Raw genomic sequence first — 14044 nt, forward strand, 5'->3', positions numbered from 1 at the left:
GTTGTGTTTCATTTTCTTTCTCCATACCTGTGTTAAGCCTAATCATGGTATCCCTGGATACCAGAGGACATTGCCTCACATTAGCAATAACCTTCACAGGTGACCTGCTGGAGGTGGCCAACCCCAGACTGTGACATGCTTTGCTCAAGAAGATTTATTAATCAACAGATGCTAAATCAAGGGGAGAATCTGATGAGGCACTGAATATCTACATACTCATGAAGTGCCTCTTCACGGACTGCTTTTTAGTCACAAAGGAAAAGAGTAACTATAAAGCAGGGAAGCTAGACAGCATCCTGAACGGGTGACCAGGATTAGTATTACCAAAGAGGGGCAGGTGAGCATCGTGTGTCTCCAGGACACAACATCACCTATGCAGTATTCCTGCTGAGAATGCAGAATCTCCGTCTAATCATGGGGAAACTTCACACAAACCCCATTGGGGGGTTAGGACCATGTTCTTCTAAAATGTCAATATTATAACAGAAAAAGAAAGTCTGTGGAAATGTGTCAGATTAAAGGAGGCTAAAGAGACATGGCATCTAAGCGCCATGACTGTAGACTGGACTCTGTTCTCAGGGGGAATTGACACAGTTACAATATGGATGGTATATTAAAGTATGGTATCAATGCTAAGTTCACTGGTGTTGACAACTGCACTGTGGCCAGGTAAGACAGCATCCCTATTCTTAGGAAATAGATACGTGCTAAAGTATTTGTGTGAAAGGGGTCATGATGTATGTCACGTATCCTCAGATGGCTCTGAAGAGATTTAGTGTGCAGTCCGTATGCATACACGCCGAGAGAGATGGAATGAGAACAAGAACATGATAAAACAAATGGCGTGAAAGATGAACAGAGGGTGAGGCTGGGTAAAGGGAGGTACGTGGTATTCCTCCTATTACTCTCATTCTTCCATCTTTTCTGCAGGTTTGAAACTTTTTCAGACACAGAGTAAAAAATTGAAAAGGAAGACACCAATATCTACTGGGCCTCAGGCGTTACAAAAGGTAGTGTCCCAGATGGAGGGAAAGACAAAGCCCCCCTCAGAGGAAAGTGACTCACTGAGCAGGAGGCTGGGCCTCAGGCAGGTGTGACACTGGTCCTCGGCGGGCCCTGTGCAGCGGAAGCACGCGGTGTGACAGGGCTTGCATCCCAGAGCCGCCTCATCCCAGTACTCGGAGCGGGCACATTCCTTGTGAGGCACGCAGTCCCCATGGTTGGTGAGCCTCAGGCCTTCCTGGCAGGTCGTGCAGGTCCCAGCTGATGAGCAGGTCCGGCAGGACCTGGGGCAGTCTGTGGGTGGGGAGGAGGCAGCAGACAGTGTGAGAGAAGGCCAGGGCGCCCCCTAGGGAATCAGTTCCCCCGGAAAGGGTATTCACATGCCCCTCATTTTCCCAGAGATTTCTAGGGCTCTGTGCCAATGGCATGGAGCCATGAGTTTGGTACAGCTCTTGAGCTCTGGGTGAAGTATACTTATTGCAAAATGAGGAAAAAATGGCTCTTTCATACTCTGTAATAATTAGAGAGCCCCTTCCGGCAACAGCCACCCCAGAAATATTAGTAAGACTCACTATAATGACCCAAACTGCAACAAAATAATAATAATTCTGCAGCAGAATGGTCACACACTGGTTTGTGGCTTCTCACCATCATAATTCCTATTCTGTGGTGCTGCAATGACCTCCCAGGATACCTCGAAGCTAATGAACATACATAAACACACAAAAGGGGGATATGTGGGTCATAAAGCTAGAGCAAAAAGCCTTCAGGAGTAAGACATATCTTTATGTCCTACGAAGAACACTTCCCTGGGTACGCTCTTGGATGTGAATGGCCTAAGGTTTCTCCTGCCATGCGAGTTCACCCTCAAGCTTTCACTGTGTTTCTGGGGCCTGCCTCTGGATATCTGTCTATCTTGCATTTGCCCGGAGGCCAGACGGGGGGTGAAATCACTGTTGCCTGCCTAGCTGGAGCGGATCCTGTGACTCAAATCGCAATACTGTATGGTATACTTGAAAGCTGCTAAGAGAGCAGATCTTAAATGTTCTTAACCAAAAAAAAAGGTAACTATATGAGGTGATAGATGTGCTAACTGACCTTATTGTGGTCATAATTTCTCACTACACAAGTGTATCAAACCATCACATTATATACCTTAAACTTACACAACGTTATATATCAATTACATCTTAATAAAATGGGGGGGGAAACTAAGTTTCTTTCCCCAGAGTGCCTCTCTCACTTGCTTGAGAATTCCTCTAGTAATGGGCCATTTATTAAAAATTCTGTTCCCTAAAACCTAGTAAGATACAAAGAAGTCATGCCCAGTTAAAACATAAGAAGGCATAAGTAATAGACAATTCTTTCTTGGACGTGTAGGGGTTGAAGTGCCGAGTGCGAGATGCACTAGGAGACCCGGGGCAGGAGGGGCTGAGGGTGATACAGAGGGAAGTGGGGAGCTTTAGTTTCTTTTTACTTTTTTTTTTTTTTAATCCTCACCAGAGAATATTTTTTCCATTGCTTTCCAGGGAGAGTGGGGGGGGGGGGGAGGGAGAGATAGAGACATCGATGTGAGAGAGACATATCAATTGGTTGCCTCCCTCAGGTGCCCTGACCAGGACCGAGGTTGGAGCCTGTAATCAAGGTACGTGCCGTTGACGGGAATCGAACCCAGACCCTTCAGTTTGCGGCCCATGCTCTAACCACTGAGCAAAACTGGCTAGGAATGCTATAAACTTTCAAGAAAAATCTTCCATTTTGGGTGACTTTTGAGGGATCACCATCTCTTGTAAATGTTCACATGAGAATACTTTTTGATCAGCCACTGTTGTGAGGAGGGTCAACATGATTCATTGCTGATAAAAGTTATATGATAAAAGCTAACAAATGATTTATTTAAAGAAGAAAATAAATTAGAGAAGAATTAAAATATGAGGGAAAGGGGTGGGATAACAGTTCTGGGGCTGGAGCTGTGCAAACCTCAGATCCTACTTGGTCTGGGCGGAAACCCACAATCCCATCATGCTCCCTGGGATTCAGCGCTCGGTCATGTACCCTGAAATCTTTACCTTTGCAAACCTTAGTCTTTTTTTCTTGGTAAGTTCCTGCTGGACACGTGTCCAAACACTGCCCGTCATAGAGAACAGAGTATGACTCAGCACAGAGGTCGCAGTTATCTGCTGAGGGGCCATTGCACTCCAGACAGTCTTCGTGGCAGGGAAGACACTGGCGTGTGTCCTCGTAGAACTTCTGGGGACAGGACTGATGGCACATATCATTGTGTAGGAAGAATTCAGGCATGCACTCTGGGGGTAGGGGAAATAGCAGTTATCCTCAGGGAGACAGGAGAAAGGAATTCCTTCCTTCCACAGTGGCCAGCCCATCCCTCACCAGTTTGTCTCATTTGACCTGAGTGTACACTTGCCCCATCTCCACCCAGCCAGGCACATCATCCATGCCCCCCAAACCCTGCCTTTGTATTGGAAACCACATATGGAGGCCCTTTTAGGTGGTGCTGGGTTTCCATCTTGAAATGATCTGCCCCTTGGAGGTGCAAAGATTTGTAGTGCTGCAGCAGACGAGTGATGGCTGAGACCCTGGAGGTACTGTTCTAAGAACCCAGAAAGCATTGACAGGTTTTCCAAGCTGTATGGGGCACCTCAGGCTCTATTTCATGCAGAAAGCAGTTTAGGAACTGTTGGATTAGGTAATTTTTCACTCACTGAGAGGGTAGACTAATGAAATATACATGGTTAGTCAGGATGAAGAATGCAATGTGGGTTTGTGTTCGTTCTCGTATTTATAGGGGTTGGATCCTGGAAAACACTTTAGGTTACACCAAGAGAATTCTTTGGATAGGATAGCACCAATTAAATGAGTCTGTCTTGTTCTGGAGAGGAAAGCAGCCTTTTTGGGAGATAATTCCAGAGAAGAAAAAATTCCTAGCCAGTGTGCTTTTCTTAAGAGTTAACAATATGGTGCAGTACTGTACAGCACTGTTAACTGAGTCACAGGATTCACCCGAGACAGTGCTTGGCATACCCTAAGTGCTCAGTACACACGTGTGGAAGGAATTATGCAAAAAGCGCTCTTGTCTATCTTAACTTGCAGAATCCATAATGGAAAGGTTTTATCTTGCCCTTACTTTTCTCACTGATGTGCACAGAGGGAGATAAATTTCAGGAAAGGTAGGGAGACTGGTTCCCCCAGTCCTGCTGGGACATCCCACCCTCAGATGGTTGGTCCCCAGCTGGGGTGGCTTGGCAGAGCCATGCTCTCCCCTAGGATGCTCCCAGGTACCTTTGCACGTTTTCTCATGGATACACTCCTGACACATCTCTGGGCAGTGCTTGCACACCCCGTCCACGGCCACGTGCTTCTCAGAGCAGGTTTCCTGGCACACTCCCTGGTCCAGGACGAGGCCTTCTTCACAAGATTGGCAGTTGGTGGCATTTCCTTCACATTCTTTGCAAGAGGAGCTACAGTGTTCACATATGCCGTCCTGTGCATAGAAGCCCCTGTGGGGAGAAGAGAGAGCTACTGGGGAAGCTTTCCAGGTAGGAAAATGATTCACACCTGGTGGCAAAGTAGTTAGGACTAAAAATGAAGACTGCTGCTCTTGTCAACCAAAATGAATTAATCAGATTTCCTGAAGAAGTACGGTAAAAAATCAAGTCTAGAAAAATAAAATAAAAGGGATAGATATCATTCTTGTGAATTTGATTTGTTTGAAAACAACTTGGGTTAATTTGTATGAACTTTAGTCATCTGATTTCCCTATTTTAATTTCTAATTTGTATTTCTTTTCTTTTTGATAGAACCTTACGTTAGAGTAGAAAATGCTTTTTATTCAATTTAACAAGTTTTTAAATAAAAATTCAATTTAGCAAATTAAAAAAAATTACTTTTAAAAGGCTCAAAAGATTTAATGTCCTATAATATTGGAAGCACTTTTGCTTTTGGATGTTCTCAGCCAACCACTGATGGCTTTTTCAAACACACTCATATAACATTTGCACATAGCATCAAACATTTGGAGCATTGCTATTGGAGTATATGTTGTGTGACTGACTTCTTTCAGGTGGAATCTGATGTCTATTTATACATTGTACCTCTGAATGATTTAACTATCACACCATAGAAATCACTCCCTGGTGTATGAACATAGTAAATATGAAAAAGTCCAACCCTCTCAAATATAGGGTGTCCCCCCAAAAATGTATATACACACTTTGATTAATTATGAATTCCAATGGGTTAAATTTGGAAAGAGAAACATCAATTGAGCTATCAGCTTTTAGTAGTGTATACATTTTTGGGGGGATACCCTGTATATTTGGGAGATGAGAGAAGCATAGACAATGTTTCTTTGAAGTGAAAAGCTGAAGGAAGAGCTGAAACTTGCAGAAGTGGTAATATCATAAACAAATTTAGAGACAATGGACTTCTGATGTCCTAAGTACCTCCCCCAATTGTTTTCTATAATTATCCTTCCACTAGTTAGCTATCACTGTATTAGTGCTGTGTAACAAAACAGCCCAAAGCTCGTTGTCTCTCATATATCTGTAGGCTGAGCTTGTGCTCAAAGTGGTACATATTACTGTACAGAAAGACCTCAGGCATGCACTCTGGGGGAAGGAGGCTTGAGTCCATGCTGTGCACTGGGTGCAGGTCTTCCTCATGTCCCTTGATCCTCTCTGGCACAGGGCACTACTGGAGCATGTTCTCCTCTTAGCCTTGACAGAAGCAAAGGAGGGCAAATTCAATCAGGCAATACATTTTAAGCCTCTGCTTCTCTTCTGCTAACATCCTGTCCGCTAAAGCAAGTCAAATAACTCAGCCCACAGTCAAGGGTCAGGGAGTCTATCCTGCTTCTCACGGAGGTTGTTGCAGCATTACAGGCAGAGGGCATGGATATAGGGAGGGGTAGAATGCAGCAAATAACTCAATCTACTAGAGTCCTTTTTTAAAAAAATTTTATATATATATATATATATTTTTTAAATATGCTTTTATTGATTTCAGAGAGAGGAAAGGAGAGAGAGAGAAACATCGATGATGAGAGAGTCATTGATCGACTGCCTCCTGCACACCCCATACTGGGGATCCAGCCCGCAACCCGGGCATGTGCCCTGACTGGAAATTGAACCGTGACCTCCTGGTTCCTAGGTCCACACCGAACCACTGAGCCACTCTGAACCACTGAGCCACACCGAACCACTGAGCCATGCTGCCTGGGCACAGTAGAGTCCTCTTTGAATTCTAAAGCCAGTAAAGGGCCCCTCCTATAAAGCATCTTTGCTTGACGTTTTAATTAATTAATCCATTCACTCATTCACATTCATTTAATCATTCTTTCAGTCACTAATTTCTTGTATTTATTTAGTAAACAAAACTACATTGAATGTGTCAGGGAGAAATAGGATGGGGTGAAGAAAAGTCACATTTCTAATGTGGTTTCAAAAAAGAAAAGTTGGAGAAAAGCAATCTAGGTTGAAGAGGGGAAACTAAATAGTATTCATTTGAAAGCTAAGACCAGGCTTTCCCACACATTTCGGACTGTGATGGGGAACCCTGGAAGAACAAGGACACTGCTCCTTTGTTCAGCCAAGTCAATCTCTTATAAATGAATTTGATAAGACAGTGGCTAGAAATGTATTATATGCTCACCAAGAGTTTGATTGAATTTGAGAAATTTGAAATGAAGGGAATTGAGTGCATTCTAAAACATATCACATCTCCCAGAAGGAGAATCTGGTAGATTCATTGTTTCTGTGTGTGTGGTGAAGAGCTTGGCCGCACCCAAAGAGAGGTCTGGCCTGTGTTCCTGGCTGACTTCTAAACTCTTGGAATTTCCCAGGTGGTAAGAATGTTCTTGTTAGTTATTGTGGGCCCCTTCAACACGCCTGACAGTTGGGTACTTTGGGCCCTGTGACTATGGGGAATTTTTAATGCTAGACCTGGCCAAGGTCTCTCAAGAATAGTCTCTGGACACTGACAACGAGCAATCCCAGTACAGAATTTGAACAGATGCAGCACAAAGAAAACTTTTTTCAGATTTTTCTCCTAAGGGCATCACTGGAAGTTGGGTGAGATCTAGAAAAGCAAGGAATGGATTCAAGCAAAAAAGAAAAACACCACCACCCTGTTGAAGACTACTGCTGACTCACAAATCCACAAATCTCAGGAACTTGTCCGGAGGCAGGCAGATGCCAATGTGAGAAGGTGTTTTCAAAGAGCCATTTTGCCCAAAGCAGCCTTCTCCACACACATCTGCCCAGGAATTTGCCCTCCTGTCTTCTCCCTGCATTCACAAAACCTATTTGTGAATGCGCTATTTACTGTTATTTTTATTTAAGAAGAAAGATGCTTCTTTTCCGAAGAAATGGCCACCGGTATAAAATTACTACATTCAGAGCACTTTATGTTGAAGTCTTTCAGCTCAGATAAATATATGTGATGGGAAAGCTGCATGGTCTGGAGCTTCACCTATACTTCAGACACTGAGACAGTGACAGCACTTAAAGAAGACCACTTTCCTTCTATCGGAACTTCATATCTGTTCATATTTGGTGCATATGAGCACACCTTAGGTTTTGCATTGCCTTTTAAACAATCACTATAATGATGTATGTTACTACTCAAAATTTTTTCTTTCATGAATATATACTATACAGTGGCCACTAATGCCGACTTATAAATAATTCTGAATACCTGGATGCTGCTTCATTGCAGGTTGTGTTCCTGTCATAAATCTTATTGCTGTTTTAGGATGGATTGCACCCAAAAGGGCAATTTCTCAGAAATAGTAATAATGTAAAAGTACTATGTTGTAGAAAAGACCAGTCACAACAGATCACATTTTGTAGCATTTTATTTATGTGAAATGTTCAAGAACAGTCAAATCTATAGAGACAGAAAGTAAATTAGTGATTGCTCAGGGCTGGGGGAAATTGGGAGTAACTTCTAAAAGGGTACAGGGTTTTCTTCTTTGGGATGATGGACATATTTTAAAATCAGTTGTGATAATCACACAACTGTATAAATATACTAAGCACCATTGAATTGTATACTTTGTATAGGTAAATTGTGTGATATGTGAATTATATATCAATAGAGCGGCTTTTAAAAAAATGGTACCCCATTTGTATGAGAATGTGGCATTGTGCGAAGTTCAGGTAAAACATGGACCTCAGGGCTAAAGAGGTCTGGGTTGAAATCCTGACCTTATCATGCATTAGTTGTGTGATATTTGGCATGCTTACCCCTTTCCTGATCTGTAAAATGGGGGGAAATAATAGTATCTGGATAAGGAGATTCATGTGAAGATGAATGGATCGTACCTTTGAAGTGCTTAGCGCAGTGCTTAGACATCACAAACACTCAACAAGCAGCTGTTTTTAAATGGTTTCTGTCCCCTTGGAATGTCTTAGCCTATTGTGTGTTTAGGCCCTGAGAAGTAAGATAGTAATTGATGTAAACTTCCTCTGCTGGGTTGTAGGCCCTTTGCAAGATCAGGCTTCCTTCAGTTTATTTTAACGTAGCTTCCAGTATCAATTCTTACACACCTAGTAGGTGCTAAATCTGTATCTGTAGAATTTAGTTGACTATGATTGGCTCCTACACTAAACTGGAAGCTTCTTGAGGGTATCATGACTTGTGTTTGAGCCCTACAGGGTCTATCTCAGCAATGGATACAAATAGGTCAGCAGGAAATAGGTGTTGTTTTTATCATTAAGTTCTTTTAATCAGCAGGCAAATGAAATTTCTAATTCTTTAAAATAGATTGGGTTGGTTGCCTTCCCAAACTCATTTCTTGCCTCCCTCTCCAGTCCTCCTGGCTGTCAGCGTTCCGATTTTATCTGGGTTCTCAGGGGCGAGTCTTGTTCAGCCTAAACCGATCCTTTTATTTCCATTCTCCCTGCCAGTGATGTAAGCTGTAAATGGTGCATTCTGGCTAATGAGATATGAAGGCAAGTCTGAGGAAGTTTTCCTTTCTCTTGAAAAAAGATAAACTAGGAGAAAGGTGCCTTTTTCTGCTGCAGCGTGAGGTGGTGACGTGTGGAGGTGGGGTGGACAGCGTGGCTCAGGGGAAGACAACTAAAGAAGCTATAAGAGCAAAATGGAAAGATTGTGGGTTTTTAATGAAGTGTTGGCCACGGAAATAACCAATACTGGAGTTCTAAATGTTTTGTTATGTGAGATAATAAATCTTGCGTTGTCTTGGTCATTTCTGTTGCTTGTCACTGAAAGTTTCCTGATGTACTTTTGTATTTACTGTTTCCACTCCCCTTTTAGGTCAGTCGTGGGCATGGGAGCATTAATAGGAAGAGTAAAGGATTATAAACCAGGGACTGAAGAGGCCATGAGGGGTCAGTAAGTAACTAACCAGGTATTTTCTTGGTTAACTTTGATTCAGACCTCACCTACTTTAAACAGTTAGAAGAGGCTCATGTGTTCCACAGCCCTACTTTTGTGATGGCAAAGAGACAACTACTTGATCATACATAAAAGGTGGGAAAAAACCTTGTTTTTATAAAAGTAAAAATATATACATATAATCGTCACAAGAGAGAAGTGCATCTGGCATTAAGATTTGGCCACTGTGGCCAACAGTGGTGTTGGACAGTCAAGAACAGACACTGACGTAGGCGCTGTAACCAGGGAGGAGAAGAGTTCTTTGGTGAACAGGAAAGGATTCTACCCAAATTACTGCAGGAGAGTGAACACGAGCAGGAAGTAAAAGGAAAGGAAACTTACTCAGGGCACTGGGTGTAGCACCTGCCTTGGTGGAGGAAGAGAGGGTGTTCCGGCTGCGTCTGGCACTTTTCGCAAAGATCGGCTCCAGAGCAAGAGGCACAGTCTTCTGTACAGTTCTCACAGCTGCCACTCCTCACTGAGGGCCACATGCCTTGGGGACAGGAGGCGACGCAGGCCTGACCCAACAGATATGTGCCTGCAAACCCAGGGAAGAAGGCAGATCAGGTGGTCACCTTGTGTCGCTCTGACAGCACCTACGTCCATGCAGAGAAGTGGCACTTGCAGCAGCTTTTTAAACTGCCCCAAAGACCCGAGTGATTCAGGTTTACCCAAATATGTATCAGTGATGCTAAGTCTTGCAGCATGAGGCAAATCTCTAAAAGGAAACTGACAACAGGACGCTTTTGCCCTGTCCCTTTTACTTTCCTACCTATACTGGCGCGGGTCACTCTGGGGCTTCCCTTTGCCTAGGTGATCAGTCCGTGAACACCTTCGCCTGTCTTCCTGGTGTAAGAGTTATACGCACAGCTTGGTGGAGTCTGTTCTGCTCCCCAAAGCCTATCTCGTTAGGACCCTAACATAGTAGCAACTCTTCTACCCAATGGATGGTCCATCTATTTATTTTTAATTGAAAAAATCAGAGAGCACCATTAATAAAGAAAACAATTTAAAAATCACCCTCAAGTCCAAAATTCCAAAGATTTCTTCAATTTTTGTATGAAAACTTCCATATTTTGTGGGAGTAGAATCATGGCACACCTATCGCTTTAAATTCTGTTGTTTTTGTGTCTCATCTCACTGTTAACATTGCACATTCCAACATAATGATCACTTTAATGGGAGCATGACATTCTTAATTCTTCATGTTAATGCACCATGTTAATAAAAAAATATCTCCTAATTCAGGGAATTTGTTAATTTATGATGTTTTGTTTTTATAGATGATGAAGCAATTAATTTGTTAAGCTGTTATGTATTGCTCTTGTGCTTTTGTTCCCCTAAATTCAGTACCAGAAAGGAAGAAAGGGTAGTAGGTAGTCTACCCCACCAGATTCTCTACTTTAAGTTCTCTGTTTGGGCTAATGCACTCTAAAAGAGCAGTGGAACCTCTAGAAATGTCAAGTACCCAGTCACCCTAACAAATTCTGTGGCCAAAGAAATTGCTAACTTCATTATGCTTTGGACAAGAAACATTTCTTTTTTCATTTTGGTCCTTTGAGAGCCAGTTTTTATTATAGGTCAGTGTTTGGGCCCCTGTGTTGCTCCAGAGTAGTCACTGTGATAGGAACACGTGATGCTAATATACATGAGTTCCAATGAATTGGCTTGGCCACTGCCACCTCCTGTCATACTCCACACTAACCTTCCTGACATGAAGTGCACAGGGCTTCAGATTCATTGCAGGTTTTACAAGAAGAATGGCAAGGCTGCTGTTTTCTCAAAAGGTCTGTATAGAAAAAGAAACAAGAAGTCAGTCTTCATTGAGCAGGCTCATAGTATTACAGTGTTGGAAAAGATTTCATGGGTAATCTTGTTTCCTTTCTTGCCCCAAATAGAATCCTTTGGATTTTGCAGTAGCTAAATGTTGGCACCTGGCCTTGGCCTACTGTGTGGACTTCATTCATTATTTTTTTTCTCTACTCCTTCATTGACAGTTGATTATCAAGACTTTCTTTACAAACTTCCAGAGACAGGATAACCTTCAATACTAAGGGGATATTTGAACTAACAAAGGTTACTTCTTTCACATATTAAAAATGTATGGGGGTGTTTGGTGCTTGCGTGTATGCACACATGGATGAGTTATTTCCCCATGATTATTAGATGGCTAGTTTTCTTCACTCCAAGGTGATAACTAAGAATTCATTGTGTCTTTCATGAAAAACTTATTTGCCTTTTTTTGTTCTTTGGAACCAGATTTCATAATTGGTCAATGTTTGGGTCTCTGTGTTCTTCAGAGTAGCCATGGTGGAAGGCAACCTAAACTTATTTCACCTTAAATTTGTCCCAAATCATCATTAATTATCAGCAAAATGGAGCCACCCACGGGCTTTCTGGTTGGTCAAGTGATAAGCAGGCCAACCAGGGAAACATTAGAGCTGTTTCCCCTCTCTCTTTCCCTCCAATAGTATTTGATGGGCAGGCTTTTCAAGGAAGTCAGCAACTCCAAGGGACAGTTTCAAAGACATGTGTAACAGCCTCAATGACATCATTCAATCAGTACACACTGAGATCGTGACTAAATTTCAGTAATTGTTTGGGACTCAGCATGACTGACAAGGGAAAATTAGAAAAAAAAAAAAAAAGTTCTAGCTCAGAATGTGTCATATGAATGACCCTGACCCTCAGTCAGCTCTTACGTTGGCAGCTTGCCGTTTCCCTCCCTGCCTCCCTTCCTTTCTTCCTTCCTCCCTCTAGCCTTGCAGTTCCTTTCTTCTCTTTGAGTCACTCGGCAGAGTTGGCTCTCTAGTCACACCTGCCTTCAGATCCCAGCCGTGCTGCTCAGGTAGGGTAACCGTGGATGCAGTAATTAAACTCTCAGAGCCCTACTTTTTCCATGTCTCTAAAATGAGAGAGTGATCCTTCCCTGACAGGACTGTTGTGAAGACTAAATGAGATAATGTGGGTAGAGTGCACACAGCTGCTCAGCGCATGGTAGCTCCTCTGCCTCCTTTCTCCTCTCTCCTGATTTCCTTATTTGTTACTGTCCCACCACATTTCTGAGCCTTTTGTTTTATTCCCCTCTCTCGTTCCTCTGTTCTGTACCTGGAGTGGCACCAGGAGGCATGGCTTGGTTTCTACGATGGTGCTCATGGTTAATTAGCTGCTGAGCCTTGCTACAGAGGACACTAGATTCGAAGGTAGGTAGGCGGATATGGATGAGATATAGAGATATACATGATTGTCCATCCTGCCATGCTGAGTGGCAGGTTTTTTCTTAGTTTAGAGAGAAAAATTTGCCCTGGTTTTCCAGTAGACTGACTTATGTCATCTCCTTGGTGGTGGGTGGGGAGGGGGGAGGCTGTTAAGACCTCAACTAGCCCTGTGCAGAGCAATGCTGGTCATGAGATTTTCACAGAAGTGGTGCACATGATTTAACACGATTGAGTCTTTTTCCTGAAGGCCCCTTTACCCTGACAAATCCCATAACCCAAAAAAGAGGGCAGCAGAGAGATAAGCAACAATTTTGTTGGTAACATCAGTTCTCATTAATCAACAGAGAAATGCAAATCAAAATCACAAAGTGATATCACCTCACACCTGTTAGAATGGCTGTTATCAAAGAGACAAGAGACATGTGCTGGTGAAAGATGTGAAGAAAGGGAACATCCCATGGACAATTGGTGGAAATGTAAATTGGTGCAGCCAGTATGGAAAGCAGTATGAAGGTGCCTCAAAAAATTTAAAATACAACTACCAGATGATCCAGCAATCCCACTTCTGGGTATATATCCAAAGAAAATGAAATCAGTAACTCAAAGAGATATCTTCACACAATGTTCATTGCAGCATTATTTACAACAGCCAAGACATGGAAACAGCCGAGGTGTCCATCAATGGAAGAATGACTAACGAAGACATGGTTTACAGTTGTGAGTACATGAAACAGTTCATTCTTATGTTCTTATTTATTAGTTATTGTAGTATTATTTTCCACATGAACAACTGTAAACCAATGTTTGCCCCACCTTGTCTATGCAATGGAATATTATTCATCCATAAAAAGAAGGAAACCCTGCCATTTGTAACAACATGGATGGATCTTGAGGGCATTATGCTGAGAGAAATATAGAGAAAGACAAATGCTGTATTATCTCACTCATGTGTAGAAGCTTAAAAAATCCAAACTCACAGAACCAGAGTAGATTGGTGGTTGCCAGGGGCTAGGGTGGTGGAGGGCATGGTGGAGGGAATGGATGAAGGTGGTCAAAGGATATGAACTTTTAGTTATAAGGTGAATAAATTCTTGGGACATAATGTATAGCATGGTGACTATAGAATGCTGTATTGCATAACTGAAAGTTACTAAGAGAGTAGATCTTAGAAGTTTTCACTACAAAAAAAGGTAACTGTGGAGGTGGTGGATGTGTTAACTGATCTCACTGTCGTGATCATTTCGCAGGGTATACACATATCAAATTGTTGTTACACATTGAAACTGCATATCATATGTCAACATATCTCACTGAAGCTGGGGAAAAGAGATGTTTATTTAGTGGCTGAGAGCAGTTATTCAAAAATTAATAAAATAATATTTGTCAGATATTGAGAACCTTGAAAA

General features: G+C 42.5%; 1 protein-coding gene across 1 annotated transcript in view; it reads right to left on the reverse strand.

Annotated features, from left to right (window-relative positions):
• PCSK5 (proprotein convertase subtilisin/kexin type 5) overlaps nt 1–14044 on the reverse strand; it is a 383530-nt gene that overhangs the window by 15512 nt on the left and 353974 nt on the right. Inside the window, exons 29-33 of the mRNA XM_081151682.1 lie at nt 11126–11209; nt 9763–9958; nt 4303–4520; nt 3072–3308; nt 1066–1296 (exon numbers count right to left, since the gene is read on the reverse strand). Of these exons, the coding sequence (XP_081007808.1) occupies nt 1066–1296; nt 3072–3308; nt 4303–4520; nt 9763–9958; nt 11126–11209 (966 nt within the window). The remainder of the gene's footprint in view (nt 1–1065; nt 1297–3071; nt 3309–4302; nt 4521–9762; nt 9959–11125; nt 11210–14044) is intronic.

Source organism: Miniopterus schreibersii (genome assembly GCF_964146895.1).
Source record: "Miniopterus schreibersii genome assembly, chromosome: 11".
In the NCBI taxonomy this organism is placed as follows: domain Eukaryota; kingdom Metazoa; phylum Chordata; class Mammalia; order Chiroptera; family Miniopteridae; genus Miniopterus; species Miniopterus schreibersii.